Genomic DNA, 23079 nt, shown 5'->3' with positions numbered 1-23079 from the left:
AGATATTCTATACGGGACTGACTAAATAATAGTCTTCTATATAGAACTAAGTAATTCTATTTCTCTCTTTCTTTATTCTTCTGACTTTCCTTCCTCTATCAATCTACCGAGCGGAGCAAAGGATATATGCCCTGTTGAGTCTATTTTCTCCAGATAGAAATAAGTTTGATTGATATGATAGAGACGGTGAATCCAGCAGTAAAAGGACTTTATTGCGAAGATTGTACTTTCATAATGGCAGCTATATAGGCTGCCCTAGTCACAGATCTTACGGCCGTAGAGACTCGCTGGCAGCTCCAAACCTCCGGCTTGGCGCCGCCGCGAGTTCCCCAGGTTCATGCTTTACGTCCTCAACGCTCTGTTGAGCTGGGTCTTCGTACGCATAATCCTTCTCCGCAAGGAAGTCTTCCGTAGTATAGGCCAGTATCAGGTCTGTGCAGCCTAGAGCGGCGACAACACCGGCCTTATTTGGGACCCTTGCCATGATCAATGGATTCCAACCACAAGGCAATTTCGTTTTAGATAGTAATATCAACGGTGATTGAACTTATCAAGATGCGAGCGATCCCTTTTGAACTATACATAAACACTGACAAGTGTCGCATTATTTTCAAACTGCACATGTAAATCAGTTCTCTAAAAAGCCTTGCCATCACAATGTTGATCACTCGAGATGGAGCACCGACTGAGTGCACAAAAGTGACTTCTGAATGCCCCATCGAAGGGACTATCTAGGGACAAGCCCCCAACTTCGCCGCAAGCATTGCCTTCTGTGCCATCTTCGGAGTTCTTTGTCTGGTCCAGCTAATCCAGTTACTCAAATGGCGCATGTGGTCTCTCGGCATTGCTGTGATTCTAGGAGCCGTTTCCAAGATTATCAGCAAGTCAATCCATGGGTACCAACTGCAGTAAAGTACACTGGGAGATTCGAGTCTGAAACCAAGCTTGAAGAGGATAAATTGGCCGACTCATGCTGCACAGTAACGCATAGTCCAACATCGGGTTCGAAACTCAGATTTGCACCTTGATCATTGCACCTGCGCTTTGGTCCGGCCGCTATCTACTTGACGCTAAAGGACCGTGTCAACCTTTTTGACCGCCAGTACTCGTTGCTTAGAGCGGGTCTGTAACCTTAGATTTTCGTCACTTGTGATCTCCTGTCCCTCATTCTTCAAGGCAGAGGTGGTGATCTTGCAGCCACAGCCACCAATCCTGACGACGCTTCACTCGGAAGTGATATCATGTTGTCCGGAATTGTCTGGCAGGTGGTTACTCTGGCAGTGTCCGGGATACTGTGGGGGCAATAACTTTGGGCACGAGTGCATCATTTGCCGGTGGAGGCTGAGACTGTTCGGGAGAGCAAAGCTTTCTGGATCTTGAGGGAGCATCTTGGTGGCATTTTCAACCACCTATGCGCGGGGTGTCTACCGGTAAGTACAGACTGTCGATCCTGACAACAGGAGACACGCTGACCACGAACACATTCTTGCATTACCGCAAACAATTCCGCGCATACTATTTTAGCTCTTCAGTGTTGCCGAGACGGTCGGTGGATGACAGAATCACATTATGCAAGACGGACTCACCTTCGTCATCTCTGAATCTGCGTACGCTTGAGCACTGTAAATCTCTGACTGAACTCACAGAACTAATGATCTTGGTACAAGATGTGCGCGGTGGCCGTGTCAACCCTCAGAATCACACACCCAGGCCACTTTTTCGAACATATGAACGGAAAGTACGCGCCGATGAGCTCTAAGGATTCTGTTTCTTCGCAAGCCAAGTCATCTCAAGGAATCACGGTCAATGGCAATCAGAAACTTCTTGTGTTGCAAGCTCTGGCTTGGTGTCGTTTGCGAAATAAGATGTGGCAAGGATGTTGCAGTAAGCGGCAGTTCAAAGAGCGGGAAGCAGATCCTTGGAATTCACAATTTTTGCCTTGTATGTGAACGTGAAAGCTACTTGTATGGGCTGAAATGAGCATTGATAGCACTCAGTGTTGTTTAATGAATTCTTTGTATCAATAAAGACATACTGACTATGTTGACTCTATTACAGTGTCTGCTTATGCCTTCAAGCATGTGCTTATCATAGAAACAGTCGTTGCGTCATGATGAGCAGCTCTTACTTTCTTTTTCTAGCGGCCTCCTTAGACTTCTCGTTGCCAGACGCAGTAGCTGATGCTTCAAGCTTGGGCTTTTCAGCCTGGGTAGCTTCGTCTTCATCATCACTGTCTCCGCCCTGGCCGAATTCGTTGACACGAGTGTAGTCGATCTTGTATTTCCAGCTCTGGTACAGCCAGACGAAGAAGATAACATCATCTCTGAGCGTGGCGAGTCTGTGAAGCCAGGGCATCTTGACAGTGAAGGCGAAGAGATCGTCAATAAAAGTGTTGAGGAACTTGTACATCAATGCCTTGCCAGGCATGTGAGCGACAGACTAGAGCGGCTTGTCAGTAATGCGATTAAACGAGAACAATCGGACTATGTACTGACCTTTAGTCGGTAGTTGATGTACAGACTAGGGACCATCATCAGGAAGCCGTAGGCGTAAACGCTCCCAACCAAAGTCTCAATGACATAGGAGTACCATGACTTGTGAGTGTTGTAAATGAGGCTGTAGGCTGCGTATGCTGCGAGAAGAGGCACGGCAAGGATGTATAGGTAACGGAACGCGATCTCGTCATATTCCTTGGTTTTCTGCTCCGTTTCACTGAGTTTGTGCTTGTCCTCGAAGACCACCACGTAGGGCAGGAAAGAAAAGAAGGATCCAGCCGGGGGTGGTCGCAGGCGCACATCCACAGTCTTCGTGATCTTCCACGCTTCAAGCAAGATACCGAATCCCTGGCTGGCAAGAATCATCCAGGATGTATTCTCGCTATTGTCCATGAGATAGAGGAAGATGACTGCTTGCATGAACACGTTGGCAAGGATAGTGCGGACGGACGTTCCAACAACATCCTTCTTCTTGCGCCAGTGGGACTATCAGAAACCCAGGAATTAGTGCTTTGTTCGATGGGAGCGCCGTCCGAAAATGGAAACACATGACTTACAATGTCGTTCTTGAATGCGAGTGTTTCGAAGACCATGTGGAGAACGGTGACAACACCGGTGGTACCCAATAGCCAGATGTTCGTGTCCAACAAGACTTCCTTTATCATTTCGAACTCGGACCCATCGCCGCCACCAGGGGCAGTGTTTCCAAAGGCAGCCTGTCTGGCGGTCTCCTTGGCATTGGCGTCAAGACTCGCCATCATGTTGAATTTCCAATTCTGCAGATTATTGAGAGTGATGCGTAGAGGAACGGTGTCAACAGTAGAGTTAAGCTCCATCATATGGGTCTTGAGCTGCCAAAATGTGTTGAGAAAAACAATCGGGTAATACCATCCATTCTGTCCGGTGGCATCTCTCGCACCGCTAGATTCCAGCTGTATGTGGTGTCTGATAGCAGGATGAACTTGGCGGTACTTCTGGGCACCAGAGTCGGGAACGAAAGAAACCGTGAAGTTGGGGTGGTAAAACGAAGCGATTGACACAGCCGGGGCGCCATCGTCCTCTTGCTCTGCAGCCTCTTCATTTGAGGCAAGAAGATTCTTGAGCTTCTTAGCCTTCTTCTTGGGAAGATACTGATTCAATGGGCGGAAGAAGTGAACTGCGCTGTCCGTGCTATAATCCTTGGCTGTAGGGTCTAATTGATGCCCACTCAATCCAACGAAAAAGTGCGCCCAGAGTGTACCGTTGCGCTGAACTTCCTTCGGAACTTTGATAGTGGTGTCGATCTCTCTGATGTCGCTGTAGTTCCCGAGCGTGAAGTTTCTCTCTTCCAAGACAAGTGAGTCAGAGGGAAGAGACTTGAAGTTTGGAACCGCGATAGAAGGCGAAACATATATATTCATATCAAGGACGCTATCGGTAGGCCAGATTGGAGTCACGAGATCAGGGATGTGGCTGTAGTTGGGAATCTGGCTGCGAGGCGGACGAGTAGCGAAACTGGGCACGTCATTTGGCTTTGCACCTGAGACGCTACTCTGTTGATTACCGCCCATGAACTGACCCATAATGAATTTGGCTAACATGAAGAAAGCCAGACCCTGAAGGACGCCTCTGAGGCCAGACTAGAAAAGCAAAAACGTAGATGTCAGCCAACTCGAAAGAATCCAGGCGATGCAGAAACAGAGCATAAACTCACGCCTTGGCCCTCCTCCTCCCTACGTTGTCTCTGTTCAGGCATTTTTGCGACCCGCTGTTATCGCACCTGGTTAGCAAGAACGAGGTGGAAGGGGTGGATGAGAGAGAAAAGGCCACGCGCGCGACGAAGGACGGAGGGTGGTCCAAGTAGACTAAGGCCGGGTGTTTTTGCGGGTCCGTCTTATCGCCGCCGGCATGACATAAATCGGGTCTTGCCGACCAAGAGCTTGCGATCTCCATCTATCACCGAGGTTGCACCCCCTCCGCGCAAAGACCTTCTGCCCCACGTATACTGACACATTGTTCCCGGCGAAAGACCGGGATCTACGTGGTTCTGCAGGGCGTCTCGTCGCGCAATCGACATGCTGGGCTATCGAATGTCGGCCTAAATCCAATGACGGACAATCATCCCTCTCCCGATTACTCCCGCCCCCAGTTTCCTACCCATCATGAACCACGGGTATGGGTGATTACGGCTGGAGATTCACCCATCGGGATATCAGTGACTCGCCAGATCCTCAAGCATGGTGACTGCGCTCTGGTCGGACGGGCTTACTCAGAGTCGGATCGAGACGAATGCCGTCGCGATGGCTTCGACGCTTTTCTGGCTGAGATCGAAAGGCACAATGACGAGGGCTGGGGACAGCGATTTATGGCTGTTCCCTTAGATATAAGGTACGCAGAAGGTTTTGCATGTGGTCCCTAAATGGAACGTCTGGCGCATGCTCATAGTTGTCTCGCAGAATGGTCGGTGAATGCCAAGCAGTCGTCGCGCAAGCGGTTGCGACCTTTGGCAAAGTAGACATTCTCTTGTGCTGCACTAGCCAAGGTACGAGTCAAATCTACGTACTTCACATTTAAGACATGTCGAGCTAAAAGTCGCATAGCCCTCATTGGTACAGTGGAAGAGCTAGCAGCTTCCCAGCAGACCTTGAACTTAGTTCGGGACCAATTCGAGATCAACTACTTTGGGCCCTTGAACATCATCAAGGCGACACTTCCTCATATGCGTCGACAAAAATCGGGGCACATCATGATTCTTTCCGGCATAAGTAAGGACCAGCAAACACGTGTTAGTAATGAGCATGAACTCTGACAGGAAATAGCTGCTCACATCGGCACACCAGGGCTGGGAATGTACTGCGCCGCAGGTTGGGCTTTGGAAGGCTTCTGCGATGTAAGAATACTTAAGTGATGCACATCGAACACTTGTGGCTGACGTTGCCACTCCTATCCAGAGTCTCGCCTACGAGATAGCGCCGTTCAATGTCAAACTCACAATCTTTCAATGCAGTATCGAAATTGGAATCTTGACCAATCTAGTTACCAGTGTACCTCCGATCACGCCAGTCTACTCTTCCGCAGTCAACCAAGCGCCACTTTTCCGCGGAATATTGAATCGTCTCGTATCTCGCCTGCCGAACCATGATACTCGAAATGCAGGGACAGCGAACGGCTTGGCCAGCCCCAACCGAGGGAATCCTGTCGAAGACGGTCCATTTTCTGCACCAGATGTCATTTCAACGTACCCTCCACTCAGTTCTGCGCACATGGAAGTCTTAGTAACGGAGACCGTTTATGCTATTACGGCTATCGGTGGTCATGAAAACCCGCCCTCCCGACACATTGTGGGCCAGGAAGGTGTCGCTAGTGTCAAGGAGAAGCTTAAGACGGTCAGTGAGGAGTTGGAGGACTTCATTCAATCAAGCTTTGCTGTGGATTACGCAGCCGATGATGCCAGCCGACTACCTAAGGACGACGGCATGAGCACTGGTCAGGACGCGGCCTGAATTTATTTGAAGGACCATGTGTAGCGTATGACAAAGTATTCTCAGCCAGCTACCGACTGGGCATATTCGATCTAAATGAGATATCTACCCTAGGCTAATCCAAGAACCGATTACATGCGCCTTGTAATCACCTTTAACACGGCACCTATGCCACTCAGGTATTTCTCCCTGACTTGTTCTCACGCATAAACCAGGATTGCCTGATCTCCCACAAGCTTCCCATGTCCTGGTTGTGTCTGTAAGCTCGAAACTCCTTCCAAGAATTACCATTCGGCACCTTCTTGACCCGTCCGTCGATTTCTATAATTTTGGAGGCTAACGCATTGAGCCCCTGAATATTAGGTAAAACGATTTCCTTGACATCATCTGCAGATGATGCTGTGGTGGAATAGCTCTGGTTCGAGTTCGCCTCAGGTAGCGGTTTTTCGGTTGATGTTTGGTTCTCTTCGGTCTCCGAATGAGGATGGCCTATTGCGGTGCTGGTCTGAGACTCCGAGCACTTGCTCTTAATACCCGGAGGCGATTGTGTCGCGGATGTCTCATTTTCCGTAATGGTCAGATCTAGATGACCTGTTGCACCATTGGGCTGGGACTCTGAGCACTGTCTCTTGCTGTCGGAAAGCTCGGCGTTTGGTTTGCGTTTGAGACGGGAGCCAACTCCTGTCCCTTCAGCTTTCGATCCCGTGCCTGGGTCAACCCCATCATGCTCGTGTTGGCTATTCGCATCAGTAGCTTCTGCATCTGCTGCCGAGCTGGCACCACCCGCTGGGCTTGTCGAACTTATTGCAGAAGCTGGCGCAGAGGTCAGGAAGGTACGCTGTCCCGGTGGGACGGCGAATGTCAAGTTTGGGCCTTCAATATTGACGATCTAGCCCGGCGTCAGCAACCTATACACTCTCTATGTGACATAGAATAGCAAGCGGCAGACTCCACGTACTCTAGCTTCCTTCTCAACAAGAACTTTCTGGCTACCTGTCGAAAAGGCTCGGGAGTATTTCAGGATATCGCCTTGGCGGATCACTCCGTTATCAGTCAATGTCTTCAGTTTGACCTGAGAGCTCTGCCCGGCCATCGAGCTTCGGTCCATCTTCTGCTTCTGACCCCAGAACTCCTCGAATTCTTCCTCCTTGAACCGGTCAAACTTCCCGGCCGCCCGCTCCTTGGAGGCCAGCTCCGCCTGGCGCTGCCATTCCGGCTCATAGCGGCCTTGTTGGAGGTCGACCTGGAACTGACGGATTCCGTCGCGCCAGTTGTTCGAGTAGCGTAGAAATGAATCTGGGGGCGGAGGGATTTTCGCCTCAGGGTCGTCGGGTGAAGGGTAAGGGGTCGGATGCGCATCATCAGGAAGTAGTTTCAGGATCTCCTCCTTCTCGCTCTCCTCGAGGCATGTCCAGGCTTCGGGATGCGAAAGTAGTTTCTATGACATCGCGGCCATTAGTTCTCGCGGACCAAAATTGATTCCACTCCGAATGCCTGAATACATACAACCAAGTCCAGTTTAACCAGCTGCGACTTCGAACTGGTCATCAAATGTTCCTCGCTCCATTGTTTGTTCGCGGCCCGCCGCGGATTGCGCTTGGGTCTGGCGTTTCTCGGTGACATTGTGCAGTTCTTGTTAGATCCGCCCGCGTTGCTCTGTTCCTCCGCCTTCGACAATCGGGTCTTTTGGCTCCTGTAACATTACCTCTGCTTAGCATTGCCAAAAAAGAAGATAGTAAAAGCCTTCCCCCTTCCACAAGGATAATCGGTCGGTCACTGGAAAAGATGGGATCATCCTTGGCGGACATCTGGTCGTACACACCTTGTCACTCGCTGACACTCCGAATTGCCGTCATCGACCGCCTTGCGCTTGCGGGCCATTGTTCCGCGGCCTGGCCAGATAAGTGGTAGTAGTTAGGTGTCTCCAACACAATCACTAATACGGCAGTTAGCTCGTTTTTCTAAAAGGAGAAGCGCTGAAAGTCTCACTTCCAAGATGGTTCGATCAACGCAAATTGCCAGGATTGATGGTATGTTTTGACTGCTGGTGTTGTTGGCGGGCGAAGAGTGGAGGGGGGTTGTGCATCTGCAGCTTGGCTAATGTTTGGAGACAGGCTTGATGTTGGCGGCGTCGGTGGACGATGAACAGGTAAGTCGGTTATCAGAGTGCTCTCGCAGGTGAAAGGAACGGTTATGATACTGTCACTAACACAAAGCGCTTCTTGGTTGTATAGTCAGAAGTGGAACTGTCGGAGATCAAGTCTCAGGCCAAGATGATATTCCGTCGCTTGAACCGCAACTCGGAGCCGCAGGCGAGCATCGAATCCGGCCAGTTCAATTTACAGTAAGAACGAAATGAATGCTCGGGAATCCTACTCTTCTCACCGCTCGTCATTTAGCTACATCATCCAAGACGATATCTGCTTTCTTTGCATCTGCGATCGCTCCTATCCGCGCAAGCTTGCCTTCACTTATCTCGCCGACCTTGCAACAGAATTTACTACCACATACTCACCTGCACAATACCAATCCCCCACCCTGCGACCGTACGCCTTTGTCGAATTTGATACTTTCATTCAACGGACCAAGAAGCTTTATCAGGACAGTCGCGCGTCGGCGAATCTTGACCGCTTGAATGACGAGCTTCGGGATGTAACGAAGGTGATGACCAAGAACATCGAAGACCTGCTGTACCGTGGTGATAGCTTGGAACGCATGGGAGAACTGTCTGGTCGTCTTCGGGAAGACAGCAAGAAGTACAGAAAAGCGGCCGTCCGCATCAACTGGGAGCTGCTGATCAAGCAGGTGAGTACATTACCTCCGTAACACGCATAAATGTCGCTAATTCGTTTATAGTACGGACCATTTGCGGGTGTCGGTTTCATCTTCCTTTTCATGATCTGGTGGCGCTTCTTCTAACCCTGCACTTGGCAGCAACAAATCTGTATACCCACTAATATGAATGTATGCATAATTAATGTCTTCGGTGGATGCGGGACACCATCGTCCTTGGCTCAAAGCTTGAGAGAATTTCTGAATTAAATCATATTTTGCTGCATTGCCTGGGGAAGGATGTGTAGCGCGAGGCCTGTATGACGCGAATGTGATAGGCATTGGATCCTTCTACAAAGTCATAAGTCGTTAGGGTGATCATGCTGGGTGAGCTTATAAGGAGCGGACCATCGTTCGATGGGACACTAAATAGCTTTCAACCCCGTGAAACAGACTATGGCCGGTCCGTCCAACTCAGATCTCATCCTCCTCCTCATCAAAGTCGTCTTCCTCACCCATATCGTACAAAATCCGGCCTCCTTCGCCTGGACCGTCACCCTGCTGTGCATCGAAGTACGGCAGCACCACACCCTCACGATCCCTTCTCTGTCTATCTGTAAGACGAAGCTCGAAAGTCGATTCGGGTTCTTCTTCTCCGGCACCGAAACTTGGCTCCTGTGGTGGGCGATACAAGGGGTGATCGTCCAATAACGTTACGATTTCCTTTGCATACTGCCGAGGATAGTGCGAAGCTGGCGGGAGGATGTACCACTCCAGAACGCCACGGCCACTCTTTCTTCGGTGCTCCAGCTCTAGTACCACACCTTGGGCTGAATCATTGCCGACAGGCTTGTCTAACCTGCCCAGCAGCACGCCGTCTTGCTCCTCTTCCAGACCAAAAACGGGCGGAACCAGACTCCTATCACGAGCAGCCTTCTGAGCTAATATGTGAGAGAACGAGTGAAGGCGGACGATGGTGGTTGCGAGGTAGGTCAACATGGAGAGGGGCGATGGGGTGTAAGGCGACGGAGGGGGCGGGCTAGGGACATCTTGGTGGAAAGTGACGACGAGCGAGGCTTCAACTTTGGAGGCTGTTGGGCTCTGGGGCATGAGGAATGAGCTCAGGAATGAGGATATGTTGAAGTGTGCGTCGGTTCTTCGCGCATGGAGAAGTGGGTTAATGGCATCGATCAGGATCAGGCGCCCTGGTCTCTGTTAGCAGTGTCATGACTGAGACAGGCGAGAGTTGAGTGCGATATACGTACTGCGGACGGGACCGCTGGTAGAGACATTTGTGTGAGCTGCATTGACGGCCCTAACTATTTCCAAGGGACTTTTCTTTCGAGCTGCAACAAAGGCGTCGACGCCCTCCAATGGCTGAAGCGTCTCGAATGCGACAAACGTGATATGGACTTTAGATAGCTGTACAGAATGTTAGTCGCCTTGACGCCAGTTGCGACACATAGATATGAGAGAACAAGCGCCTGAGAAATCCATAATCGGTGGGGACTATACAAGCACGGGTCAAGTCACCTTTGCGCGCCGGATATATTCCTTGATTAGCGGTGTTGCGGGCTGCTCTAGAGAATCCAGTACCAGCGCGAGGGGTGACGCGGTATCTCTGAGACTGAGAAGCTTTGAGATCAAGAGCAGATTATGAGTCTGTCTGTGGGAAGTATTGGTGGGAGCCATTTCGCTGGGATCGGCCAGAGAAACGACGGACAGTGAAGAAAATGCGAAGATTTGCGGGGTCGGTTTTTGCATGCAATGAACGGAGAAGCTGCCTTTGCCTGTGGAGGGGTCCGGCGCACCTCACACTTCCAATCAGCGAACTTGCCTAAGTTTAAGCTCAGCGCCTGCTGCTGTAGTCGGATCCACCGGGCTCAAGCTGAGCCTTGATGTCATGGATAACCCCCGTGGCCCTGTCAGCTCGCTGTCGGTCCATCCACATATCATTAATACAATAGTTACTATAATATAATAATTCTATATTTAATCAAGAATCTTGTGATTTCTTCTAAGGTAAGAATTAATCTTAAGAATAGAAATTTGTTATGGATAACCCCTGTGATTCTATCAGCTCGCTGTAGAGTGGCTAACGGCCAGGTCAGGTCAGGTTAATTTCAATTTTTATACCTGACCGCACGTTAATGGTCAGGTATAAAAAATATATATATTCCTGACCGTGTTAACCGGCAGTAATTGGCGGGCTTAATTTCTCGGCACCAAGCCTATTAAAATAGGCGGTAAAAGGGAGCAGAATATTTATGCCTGATTTACACCTGATTTCTGCCTATTTCTGCCTAATCTAGCCCTTTCAGGCCTAGCCCAGGTATAACGGTTAACCGCGGTTAACCGTTCTACCCGGCGGTTAATCTGATTTTATACCTTAACCTGACCGCCAGGTTATGGTCAGGTTAGATATTGAGTTATTATTTTAAGATATTATTACTGATCTATCTAGTTTACAAGATATTTATATTCTACGTCGGAGATTGTAGTCTGCTCACTTATCTATCACGTGACAGATGCCTGAGGCCTGCTATGTAGATTTACCTTTGCAGTTATCTGCAAAGGTTGGAAGGGCTGGTTTGGCCCTTACATGATGTGCTTTATATCTATTACAGACTTCACAGTATATGTGGTGTGAAAGGTGCTGCTGAGTGTTTGTCTTGAATTCATCTAAAACTGTGCATCTATAAATGTCTAAAAGATACTATATCTGTTTATCTTGTATTTAAATGAAAGACTTCAAGTCTCTTTAAGAACTTAAAAACCATCTGGTAGTAGTGAAGCACATTAGTTCTCTACATTTTGTTCTTGATTCTCTTCGCATATCCTTGACTTATCAATAGATACGGGTAAGTATTCTTACCATTCTATTATTCTTGGTGAATAGTCGACTGAACATTATTTGTGGATCATTTGTGGACTGTGATTGCAGGAAAAAGAAGGTGGCTGCTATACACTCTACGAATCACCCACCATGCCCTACCTTGGACTCTTGTCCCCAGAATCGTTCACAGTTTTTTCATATGACGAGGCATGATCCCTTCCCGCACCCCCAGAAATGGAGCTGGGCTTTGCCAAGTTCTGCGGTCCGCAACAAAGGTCCCGGCGATGCCAAGGTCTTATGCTGTCGCGTCATTATCACCTGGGAAGAATCTGGTGCGGATGCTTGCATCTCACTCTGGTCATACGAGCGCTATCCAGTGCCACTTGGGTTTACCAGAAGTTCCCGGGGCTTTTGAAAAACCCAGATTCGGAGCATCATCCTCTCGTGAAGTGTGCTTGGGGGTGTCTGGTAGCGGTTGTTCTACCTTCTATCCACCTCTACCTATGGTTTTAGCAACTTGAAATAGTCCACCACGATATTGAACTGCACTACAGTTTAGCAAGAGTAGAAAGAATAGTATCTACTCCGAGCTAGGTCCAGATAACACCCCCGGGGAGAGTCTGTGCTCCTGCGCGTGTTCCCAGAGCGAACGGAAATACCCACCCTCACGCTCTCGGAGTGATCGCGGTTCGCCCCATTCCACTAATTGGCCTCCCTCCAGGACAGCGATGCGATCATACGCGCTCACTGTATTCAGCCGATGCGTCACCGCCAAGATCGTGTGCTGCGGCCCGAACCGCTCCGTCAAGAAGCGCATCATAACCGCCTCTGTTTCGGCATCGAGGCTGCTCGTGCTCTCGTCGAGAAGAAGGATACGCCGGTCTCCGTTGGTGAGGAAGCTGCGTCCCACACACAGTAGCTGCTTCTGGCCCTGACTAAGTGGCGCGGTTTCAATATCGGCATTCAACCCGCCCGCCCTCGCTGTCACAATCGTCCACAGGTCGAGAGCTTGGAGGACGTCTCGGAGCTCGGTATCTGAGCAGACAGAGGAAGGGTCCAGGTTGTCACGAATACTACCTGGGAAGAGAACCGGAGTCTGTGGGATGGTGTTGAAGAGGGAGCGGACTGTCGTAGACGATAAGGTATTGATGTCCATCCCATCGATTAGGATAGTGCCCTCTTCGTGATGCACTGGGAGCATTTTGAGCAAGGCAAGGATCAATGAGGATTTTCCACTATAAGATCAATAAGTTCCTATGTCTTAGCTGATGATTCTCGTAGGTTAGCTTATAGTATCAGAGCCTATATATGACATACCTGCCTGACCGGCCACAGATAGCTACTCTCATACCTGGCTCGACTGAGAATGTGATGTGGTCTAGTACGGGTTTAGACATGGGTCTGTGTAGTAGTAGAAACAGAGATATCAGCCTTAGTCGAGAAGAATTTTTGAGGGGGAAAAATGTAGAAAATCGGGGGTGGGGTTTTGTACCTGTAGGATGCGGTGGTGCACTTAAACTCGATTCGTCCGGAGCCTAGGGAAGGCGAATGAAGCTGCGGATTGTGATCGTCTTGTATGAGGTCATCCTCCAGTCTTACATCTGTGACAAAGTCCTTGATTCTTGCAACAGCTCCTATTGAGGTTTCAAGTGTGGTGTAGGCTGTAATGAGCAAACTCAGTGTCTGAGCGAAATTGATGACGTTGATTAGTGCAGTGCCTATTGCATTCCCAGACGTGATACTTTTGATCTGTGTCCCAAATGTCACTAGGACAACTGCTACTACAACGACTAATAGAGACAGCGTAAAGGTCAACCAACGCTGAATACAGTATAAAGCGTAGAAGGGGCGTTGGGACTCGTCTAGTAGGACGATATTCTCCTTTTGGAATCGGTCCTCCCACCCATGCGCCCGGATCGTGAGAAGCCCACTGTACGTATCCAGCAGCTGACTGAACAACGGTGCTTTGGCCTCTAAGTCTAGATAGCGGATCTGCCGGGATGTTCTCAGATATAGCTTTTGAATCAAGTAGGTCGCCAACATCACTGCGGGCAAGAATGCTGCGATGTATCGCACTCCGGTACAAATAAGAATTGCCTGGCCTAGGCATGTGAAACAGTCCAGAAAGAACTCAACTGCGGCCGACGGAAGATCAACATCAATCAGAGTGATATCTTGACTGAATCGATTGAGAGTGCTTCCGATATCGGTGGCAGCATGGAAGCTGTAGGGCGCTTGAATCGCCGCTCTGAGAAGTTTCGAGTGAAGCCATTGAGCCGATCGCGGGACGATCACTTGAAACATGAAGAAGAGAACGGCCCCGTACAAGAGCATGGCACTGGTCATGATCCCCACGTAAGATCCGCCGTATACAGCATGGACATGACTGTTTCGACTCGGATTCTTTTCGGCCGCATTGACCCAAAACCCTGCCCAGACTTGCCCGAAACGAGTACAGAACACATAGAGACAGTTCAGCAACAAATAAACGAGCAGGTTATAAGTACCGACACTCTTCATATAATACGCATAGATAGAAAGGTCGCCCTTTTGTCGAGCTATGTCCTTCGCAAGGGGCTTGGATGTACTCGATAAGGGCTGTGTGCTGTTTTCAGACATCGGTTGACATCTGCTGGCCTGGATCTCCTCTCCTGGCTTATGTGGAGAGTTGCCTAGAGAAGAGCTGTCACTTTCAAGTCTCATGCCTGACGGTTTTTCTAAGTGAGTGGAGCCATCTTTCTCAACGATGAGAACCGCATCCGCATAGTTAATGTAACGCGTGTTGTGTGTGGCTAGGACGACGGTACACCTAAGCTCCCGCAAAAGCCCTCTCGGGCCGAGAAGACGGTCGTGGACCAAGGCCTGAGACGTGTTATCCAGACCACTGAAGGAGTCATCTAGGAGAAGCAATGGTTCGCGTGCATAGATTGCCCGCGCAACAGCAACCCGTTGGCTTTGGCCACCAGAAAGGCGGACTGCTTTTGATCCTAACTTCGTCTGATCCCCATGAGGAAGTTTTGCAATCTCTGAATCTAAGCAGGTTGCGTGGAGCACTCTGTGGTAAAATTCGCACTCAAAGGTACGCCCTCCGAGGATATTGTCACGCAAAGAATGGTCCTGCAGCCAAACATCTTGACTACAATATGCAATGGCTGATTCGGATATGACGACGGAACCTTTAAGACATTTGACCTCGCCCATTATGGCCTTGAGGAGCGTTGTTTTGCCCGATCCGACTGGTCCAAGAACCATCGTAATGGAATGAGGATGGCAGTCCCAGCAAACATCGGTTAGCACGGCCTTTCCCTCTTGATAGTATCCGAAAGAGCCATCCACAATCGAAAACCATGGGCTGTCCATCTGTTCGCCGACATTACGTCCAGAAAGTTCAATCTCTTCGGTATCAGGGGATTTTGAGTTCAGCGTGCGAGAGACAACGCAAGTTCGAACTTGATGACAGGGCTTAACATCCCGATAGTCTTGTTTCTCTTCCAACAATAAATACTTCTGGATTCTTGTGAAGCATGCCAGGGAAGCTAGGAACGTTGGAACCGCATTCAATGCCAGGCCCAATGGGGACGACATTAAGGAGACGATGGTGAGAGTGTAATATACCAAGGAGCTCGTCAGCTGATTGGACCCAGGGTTCATCGTCACAAAAGCATAGATCAGAAGTGTTATAACGGGGGAGAGAAGCGCCGACATGTTCGCGCACATATTCATGAAGCACTCGATTCGTAAGTAGGCCTTCGCCTTAGCGATTTCTATCGACCGTAACTCCCGGATTTTCTGGCCGAGAAAAGATGCCATGGCCATCATTTTGAGCCCCCTCATATTGGTCAAGAGGGATGATGTGAGGCTGACGCGCTTTTGTACTGCCCCGAGCCAATAACCCTGCCGTCCCCGCATCATTTTTGCAATCTGGGCGCTTCCGAAGGTAGAGATAAGAGCTAGCGCCACAGGCGCCACACAAGCGACGCCTAACTTCCGCTTCAGTAGGTATATCCCAATCCCTACATCAAGAGGCGATGCCCATATCTCATGCACGTTGACCCAGTTGGTTGCAATGCCATCTATATCTGTTGTCATGAGCGTGATGGCCGCTGAATCCGTGATGCTTTCAACGTTCAGCTTCAAAGTCTTATCGTAGAGGAGCGATATCAGGCCGCCGCGAATCATAGTAATCATCCGGAACGTCTTGTGCTTGTATATGGCATTACTGAACGCGACCCCAGCATAAATCAGGGCAGTTGCACCAATTAATCCATAGCCGTATCTGGGATTCTTCTCTTCGTCATTATTCACGTAGCTGATGACGCGAAAGATGAGAAAGGGCTGACACCAAGTAAAGGCACTTTGAAATAGCCGGGGAATAGCCGCAGCAAGGATTGGTTGCTGCAGAGACTGAGCGACCGAGAGAAGCAGCCTGGGATGAGCGCCAGATCTCGATGTGTACCAGTTCTGAATGAATCTTTGCTTCAAAAGGGCCGAAGACAGGTCGTAGTCCACCCGAAACACGTCTTGGGCAGATAGCAGGGCGCGAAAACCTTGCCATAGTAGAGGGTTCAACCACAGGAAGCAGCTACGGTTCAGCACGCCAGCGACGGACTCAGGCGACAAACTCCGGTAGGGCTCCCGCAGGACCTTGCGCTTGTTCTGGGCTTCTTGTACCAACAGGAAGAGCTTGGTGGCCAGGCTGGCTGTCGCAATGGCAGACAAAGCTGAATGACTTTTCAGTAGCCAAATAGTTCGTAGCTGAACGGCGTCAAACATCATACTAAACAGTAGATAGACGCTCAGGATTGTAGAGGGTCGAAAAGACCGTTGATACTCGAAGACTGACAGGATCATGATGATTAGAGCGTCAACGACCGCGAGCGAAGCTGCTGGAATGGTCATGCGGCTATGGGGTGTGGCGGCGGAAGCCCATTCGGCCAGTAGTGTTATTTGCAAAGCGGCGAATATGACATAAGTAATCTATGGGAATCCAAAGATATCAACTGTTTATTCCTGGTTGCGTCCTCAGTCCTCAGTGGATCATTGTGAGGGAGGCTTACCACTCTCTTGTAGATGCGGATGCCAGGCGCTGTTTTGATGTCCTGCCGCACAAGGTGGGCAAGTCGACCTGGAAACACCAGAATCAAGATGGTTGATGGAAGCAAGGAAAGAATACTCTGTTCAAATAATAGTGTAAAATCGAAGTTGGAGCGACAACCACCTGTTATCCCGGGCCCAAATTGATCGTCATTGCATTGATTCATTCTCAGCAGGGAATTGCTAGTATTTTTGACAGAGAAGTGAAGCGCGGCGAGCGACCTTAACAGGTGATCCCGGCAAAGGCCTGGTTCATATAGGTTGGTCAACTCAGGACTGCCAGGTTTACATTAATTAGCCTTAGCGCTGGCTTATCGAGGGCAATTGATAGGGCAGCTCGACAATGGGCCTTCTATGGGCTGTACGGTACGCTAGCTTAGGATGACTGTACTGATCATTCATGCTTGGAATTCAATGATTTTTTTGATTATCTAAATACATACTAACCTGAGCAATCCCCGCACAACCCCATGCTAAGCATATATCTATCAATCACGAGCCCAAATCCTGCTGTTGCGAGGAAGAAACTCGCCCTTCCCCTCCGCCTATTTTGAAAAGCACGCAGGTAATCATGGTGGAAACTAGATATTATCCCATCCCTGTCATCATTACAGGCAGTGGCAATGAGATTGAGTCGGTGCCTGAATCGTGTATATACGAGTCCACAGATTGTCTGTGAAGCTGTGCTCTTTCTGGACTGCGATTAGTATAATGCTCATTTCCGGCTGTGTGTCTTGATTCAGGTTACTCTTCGGTATATCGCTGATCTGCTATGGATTTTGATATAGTCTTGAATATTGGACTGACCACCCTACCTTTACCAGGTCTTGCTACTAACAACGAGGTTTGTAAGTCGGAGGCTTGCTACCAAGTCTCAGCAGAACTTCTCCAGGGTATTACCAGTGAAAGTGCCTTGACAGATCCCTGCACTGACCTTCACTCGTATGTTTGCGGAGGTTGGAGCCAGCTTCACTCTATGCGACCGGATCAGGCGAATATCGGCCCGAGGACGGTGATGCAGGACCACAGCGAGGAATTCATCCGAACCATACTTGAAACAGATGAAGCATTGGAAGGCTCCTACGCTGCGAACAATTACATTGCAAATTTGCGCAAAGTACGAAGCAGCTACGCAGCTTGTACGAATGAAGCTATACTTCTCCAAAAGAGTTTCGAGCCATTAGATTAACTCCTGAATCATTTGGCAGAGCATATGAACAATTCGAATGATGCCTGGCCGACAAGGCTAGCACGTTCCTAAGATTTCTTTTAGATGTGGATGTCAGAGTGCTTATTGATATTTGTCTCGAGGTAACCTCTCATCGACTCGTCACGGTTCTCAGAATCTCTTTAATCGACACCATTCACACAGGCGGCGCACGGGACAAACACTTTGTCGTTTAGCAGTCCTTTGACTTCGGACTGGCCTTCCAGCGCCCACTACCTGGACCCGGGCTTTGCGAAAGGCTATGTCGGCACCGTGGAGAGGGTCCTTAGAGTATTGAAGATCAATAACGCAGAATCTATTTTCGATCCTGAAATGGCCAAATCCTTTGTACGGTTGGAATTTGGAATTGCTGGAATAGCTGCTGATGATGACACCGGCTCATTTTTGTCCACATCTGACCAGCTTGTGTCCCTTGCCCAATTTAAAGGTCTAATACCCAATTTAGACATCGACGAAGTACTTAAGGACCTCAATGTTTCCCGCCTGATGCCAGTTCTCGTTCCTTCGAGGGGTAAGTTGGTGCTGCAATCCAAGATTATAGGACAAACCGATCCAAAGATTATGCAGGCATATTTGTCCTGGAAGCTCATTCAAAGGTACTATAGTCATGTTATGACTGATTCTCTCCGACCTCTGCAGGATTTCCTGCGGCAACTTGCAGGGCAAACCCCAGAGTATGAGCGCGAAAGATGGAGATTCTGCGTACAAAATGTCAGGGATAGCCTGGGTGAGATGGAAGAGTACCTCTCCTCGATAGTCGTATACTGACCTCTCTCACTAGGCTGGATTGTGAGCCGAGCTTATGTGCAGGAACGTCTGAGTGAGACAGATCAGGATTACGCTCGGGATGTTGTATACAACATCCAAAACAAACTCAAGCAGATTATTTCAGAGTCATTTTGGATGTCGGAGGAAACACGTACTCGCAGCATCGGGAAACACCCAATTCGATGGGCATCGAGATCGCATACCCCAGTGGCATCGCCTGCTTATGACCCCAGCGCATCGTAATGGGCGTTATATCCGCTCGACACATGATACCCCGCCGCAAAGTATCGAGACAATGTTCCAAGTGAAGTTGGCGGTCCGCCAGTTGGGTATCTGTGAGCTCCAGAAAGTATGTCTCTGCGTAAATGAATCGGTGAAGATGTTTCTGCCCAGGGGGTCGGTTGTTAATGTATCAAATCTTGTCAAAAGTCACGCGGATTGCGATATGGCATAGCAGAACAACCTACCACGCAATGCAATTCATGCCACACTTGGAGGGTTCCAAAATAGCCCCCGTCAGGAAGCGCTATGGCATCATCCTTTCTCGCCGGATCAATCTTGTTCATCTCATCAAGCGTTGAGCGAATGTTGGAATCTTCATCCGTGAATTACCCGATGATACTGTTTAGCCCACCAAGTAGTCTTACAGCTTTAGCGCTTGCACGGCTGGCGTTAGACTTACATTCTAAAAGGTGAGACCATGCCTTGTCCAATTCTGGGCGTGGTGGTTCTGCATATGGACTGCCTCCAGGAGTAGTTCCGGGAGCCATCTCCACCTGGAAAACACGCGGTTCCGTCTCAATCGCACTCTCTGCGGGTGCTATGGGTCGTCAATCACTTGCCAAAAAGCCGACTTCACTTGGCCTCTGGAATTGCAACAAAAGCAGGGAGGCCCGTCACTCACAGTATACATTACTTGCTGGACAATGATTGACGCATGCGTTCATCTGAACGACAAAGAAAGTAGCCGTCACCCACAAAGTGAAAAGACTGATGTGAATTAGAATCGGCAAAGAGACGGTATTTCGACAAGCACGACGTTCTCTCGGACCAGGAGATATGGAATTGTCAAAAGGAAGAAAGGGATCATGCTCATCGATTGTGCCTGTGGCCCGCTCATTGTGGCCGACTTATCTGAAGTAAGATCCATGGTCTAAAGAGCAATTTGCTGAAACCAAAAACACTTAGAGATAGTAGTTGGGGACTTGAGCTTGAGCTTGAATAAGAACCTTTGTCTGAGTAGTGGCAAACGGTACAATTGATATAGCTCACACCAAGAATAAGTAAGCTAATAAGGCCAACGTAACTGAAATCTGCTCACATATAAAGAGGCGAGATTTCTCAGAGTGTCCCACGTTTCGAAAAGTACTCTTTGCTGTATGAAAGTATTGCACATTTCAGTTTCAACATGATACGTATTGTACTCGGCTGACATGTGAGCAGACTGCGCAGAGCGTGTGCCCCGAATTGCCCCGTGGTAATGCGACACAAATAAACGATAGGCCTTATCAAACTGTAATGATAATGTTGCTGAATCTCACTGGTTAAAGCGGTAAGGTCAGTGGGCCAAACTAAGCGGCGCTCAGGGCGCCTGTGAGTTCTTCTCTAGCCCGGATCGCGGCATTAGCGGTACAAGGATCGGGCCGGGAAACTTGACTTATCTTGGCAACAATCTTGTTGTTGTATCCACTTTCATATTGAATTCATGCTACTAGTTATTATGTCAAACCCCGCTTACTGCTTCTGAGATATGATTTCAAGATGCGTGTCTTCGAGGGTTAACCCGATTGGTTTCAGATAAGCCCCCAAAGAAAGGTACTAACCGGACACCTTACGGTCCCTATGCCAAGGCCAGTTCTCCTCTCTTTACGCCTCCTATCTTTCTCTCTATTATAGTTAACTACTGAGCCATCGAATCACTCATTACACCCCTATTTAAGATCTATACATCCGAACAAAATGAGTTCCGTTTATTCGAGGCGACCAAAATGTGTGCTTCTATCACTCTTTTTTACGGCCTTCCTGTTTTTCCTTGGGGAAAACATCCAACAGGCTCCACGAACCCAGATCTACGAAAGCATTATTTGTAATCAATTTAACCAGCCCCTGACCGAATGCAAGAACAACCGAGTGCAAGAGGAATTAGCCTTTCTCAAAGGAACAGAGAGACTGTTGGGGGCATTGCCCAGTAAATTCTCATTTGGCTCCTATATTGTCTTCTGTCGATACTGGTGCTAATGGGTTGCCTCGCCTTGAACAGCAATTCTTGTGATCCCGTGGAGTATATTTGCTGAGCGCTATGGACGCGGTACGGCTCTAAAATTGGCATTACTGGGCGTATGTTTCGAGGAGTCATGGAGCTACCTCATATGCTCCTATTCAGCTCCAATTCGTCTTATTCTTTGGGCTCCGATGTTTGAAGTGCTCGGCGGCGGCCCAGCTATCATCACCACAATGCTTCATTTAATAGCGGCAGCAGTCACTACAGAGGAACAGCGGACGACTACATTCTTTGTGATTCGCGCAACTGGAATTGCAGCCGCCCTCCTGGCCCAGATTGTCAGTTCATTTCTTATGAGCCGTGATGTTTGGTTGCCCTGGGCTCTGGGACTACTCTGTATTTTCCTAGCTGTGTTCGCCGCACCTCGAGAGCCGAACCCGATCGACCAGAGGAAAGTGGATGGGGATGCCTCTCTGAGAACTGAGGAAGAGCGTCTATCCGAAACAAATAGCACGCACCTGCAGAATGGCTCCCTTGACACGACGGTTGCCGACACTATACAGTCTCGGTTGAGAGAGCTTTCAAAGCAGATGCACACAGGATTAAAAATGATCTTTTTCAACCCCCCGCTCATTGTGCTCCTAAGCCTGTCATTTCTGAGCCAGCTTGGTGAAGACTCGCTTCCGATGGTGCTCTTGCTTTACATTTCAGAGCGTTACGGCTGGGATTTTGCTCAGGTATGTCAAAGTCCTTGACTTTTTCTTTCTAGTTTTTTTCTCCTGACGAAAGTGAAACTCCAGGCGAACTATTTATGGGCGCTGGGAGAGGCTATTCAATTCATATGTCTTATAGCTCTGCTCCCCTATGCCAGCCGTCTACTGCTGGCTCGTTCTGGAATGAATGCGTATTTCACTGATTACACTATCGCCGTATTTAGCGCAATGATGCTTAGCCTGGGCGCGATGCTACTTGGGCTTGGATTTTCCATCTCAGGCACCGTTATAGGTATGTTAAAATGTTTCCTGTGCATGCGTGAGCCATGCACGGCAGATCCAGTCAACGGCTAACAGACGCCCGCTAGGGGTTATACTCATGTCGACTGCTGGGGGTCTACAAGCGGCCCTCCGGTCTCTTGTGACAATGGTGATTACGCCAGAGAATCTCGGCGTGGTCTACTCCGTCTTTACTGTTCTCCACGTCATGAGTACCTCTTTAGCCGGTCCAATCTATTCCAGTGTTTTTACTTTCGGCCTGCGATTCGGAATCGAGTACACAGGGTTTCCCTTCGTCTTGGCAGCCATCCTGGCGGCTTTGACCTTGCCTACCTTCTTGGCAATCAGACCCCGTCAGGACTACGAGCTTGTGCCAGAGCCTGGTTTTGGGACACTCTAAGCGACACCATTCAGAAGCACATCAGAAGACTCATTTTGCCGGACAGGAGGATCTCGAATTATCTGGTTATAATGTCGCAACCTACCGGGAGCGGTACTAGATCTCTGTTCTAGTAAGATAGTATTCTAGGTTCATACTTTGTCATATATATATATATGTCCGCAATGTAGATTAATATAGAACTATTCAAGATCCTCTGTTTACATGATAGTCAGTCAGGACTACTTCGTCACAAAAACAGCACGAAGTAAGACTTGAGTAGAAAGGGAAATTGACTCAATTTCTGCAGGAATATGCCAAGTACACGAGTCTCACTCTAAAAAACAACTACTAGAAGCCCGAGACAAGAAACCCGCCCCGTGCCAGCAGCTCGAAACCTCGCACTCTTCTTCTCGATCTGCCCCCAGTGCCAAAACAATATACGCAGCCACCAACTTGAAACCCAGCCATGGTGTTCACCGGGAAGATTTTTTTTTTTTATTTCGCCCAATGAACACTCGCTCGATTTCCGCAGCAATCCAGTTCGTTAGTTATATAGTAGTTCATCTTGACAGTCAAGCATCAGGTCTTAGTATCTGCTGGTTTGGGAATCTACCATGAATTGCAAAACATATCCCACATTTTCCAGCCGGTCAGTAGTGTAACATAGGCTATACTGATTCCTCACCAAATTCATTTAATAAGCTGGTGCTACTGATCTAACGGATGCACAAGAGGACAAATGCTGGCACTGTCGCCTCCTAAGAGCCGGCCGCGCCATTGGTGCTAACCGGCGACCGTAACACTTCACGCTTTGAGCTTTGGTGTTCTGG

General features: G+C 49.0%; 8 protein-coding genes across 8 annotated transcripts; 4 read left to right on the top strand and 4 right to left on the bottom strand.

Annotated features, from left to right (window-relative positions):
- Positions 1–1991: 1991 nt before the first annotated feature.
- On the bottom strand, positions 1992–4316 carry BP01DRAFT_354029 (CLPTM1 family protein). The gene is made up of 4 exons (XM_025574332.1): positions 4189–4316; positions 3053–4114; positions 2496–2981; positions 1992–2439 (listed from the first exon to the last, which is right to left on the bottom strand). Exons 1-4 carry the CDS (start codon positions 4228–4230, stop codon positions 2125–2127), a joined length of 1905 nt encoding a protein of 634 aa, XP_025434168.1. The 5' UTR covers positions 4231–4316; the 3' UTR covers positions 1992–2124.
- A 117-nt stretch (positions 4317–4433) lies between these two features.
- Positions 4434–6105, top strand: BP01DRAFT_354028 (short chain dehydrogenase/reductase family protein). Its single transcript, XM_025574331.1, has 5 exons — positions 4434–4862; positions 4931–5016; positions 5075–5239; positions 5294–5364; positions 5426–6105. The coding sequence occupies exons 1-5, from the start codon at positions 4582–4584 to the stop codon at positions 5975–5977; spliced, it is 1155 nt and encodes a 384-aa protein (XP_025434167.1). The 5' UTR covers positions 4434–4581; the 3' UTR covers positions 5978–6105.
- BP01DRAFT_354026 (uncharacterized protein) lies at positions 6026–7732 on the bottom strand. Its single transcript, XM_025574330.1, has 3 exons — positions 7463–7732; positions 6915–7394; positions 6026–6845 (listed from the first exon to the last, which is right to left on the bottom strand). Exons 1-3 carry the CDS (start codon positions 7577–7579, stop codon positions 6132–6134), a joined length of 1311 nt encoding a protein of 436 aa, XP_025434166.1. The 5' UTR covers positions 7580–7732; the 3' UTR covers positions 6026–6131.
- Positions 7733–7841: 109 nt separating this feature from the next.
- BP01DRAFT_354025 (SNAP receptor SEC22) lies at positions 7842–9011 on the top strand. Its single transcript, XM_025574329.1, has 5 exons — positions 7842–7986; positions 8071–8105; positions 8191–8300; positions 8356–8761; positions 8813–9011. The coding sequence occupies exons 1-5, from the start codon at positions 7953–7955 to the stop codon at positions 8873–8875; spliced, it is 648 nt and encodes a 215-aa protein (XP_025434165.1). The 5' UTR covers positions 7842–7952; the 3' UTR covers positions 8876–9011.
- A 191-nt stretch (positions 9012–9202) lies between these two features.
- On the bottom strand, positions 9203–10420 carry BP01DRAFT_380099 (Elongator subunit IKI1; the record flags this gene model as incomplete). The annotated part of the gene is made up of 3 exons (XM_025577204.1): positions 9203–9933; positions 9994–10150; positions 10262–10420. The coding sequence occupies 3 exons, from the start codon at positions 10418–10420 to the stop codon at positions 9203–9205; spliced, it is 1047 nt and encodes a 348-aa protein (XP_025434164.1).
- A 1455-nt stretch (positions 10421–11875) lies between these two features.
- On the bottom strand, positions 11876–16853 carry BP01DRAFT_354022 (ABC transporter-like protein). The gene is made up of 4 exons (XM_025574328.1): positions 16622–16853; positions 13057–16541; positions 12882–12965; positions 11876–12799 (listed from the first exon to the last, which is right to left on the bottom strand). The coding sequence occupies exons 1-4, from the start codon at positions 16823–16825 to the stop codon at positions 12145–12147; spliced, it is 4428 nt and encodes a 1475-aa protein (XP_025434163.1). The 5' UTR covers positions 16826–16853; the 3' UTR covers positions 11876–12144.
- Positions 16854–17229: 376 nt separating this feature from the next.
- On the top strand, positions 17230–18996 carry BP01DRAFT_421280 (M13 family metallopeptidase N-terminal domain-containing protein; the record flags this gene model as incomplete). Its single annotated transcript, XM_025579506.1, has 5 exons — positions 17230–17329; positions 17447–17775; positions 18031–18397; positions 18428–18613; positions 18668–18996. 5 exons carry the CDS (start codon positions 17230–17232, stop codon positions 18895–18897), a joined length of 1212 nt encoding a protein of 403 aa, XP_025434162.1. The 3' UTR covers positions 18898–18996.
- A 1369-nt stretch (positions 18997–20365) lies between these two features.
- Positions 20366–22354, top strand: BP01DRAFT_389463 (MFS transporter). The gene is made up of 4 exons (XM_025577925.1): positions 20366–20842; positions 20915–21612; positions 21676–21880; positions 21957–22354. The coding sequence occupies exons 1-4, from the start codon at positions 20614–20616 to the stop codon at positions 22265–22267; spliced, it is 1443 nt and encodes a 480-aa protein (XP_025434161.1). The 5' UTR covers positions 20366–20613; the 3' UTR covers positions 22268–22354.
- Positions 22355–23079: the final 725 nt, after the last annotated feature.

Source organism: Aspergillus saccharolyticus (genome assembly GCF_003184585.1).
Source record: "Aspergillus saccharolyticus JOP 1030-1 unplaced genomic scaffold BP01scaffold_5, whole genome shotgun sequence".
Lineage (NCBI taxonomy): Eukaryota > Fungi > Ascomycota > Eurotiomycetes > Eurotiales > Aspergillaceae > Aspergillus > Aspergillus saccharolyticus.
Note: the sequence above shows the minus strand (reverse complement) of the source record. Positions and strands in the feature narration are given on the sequence as shown.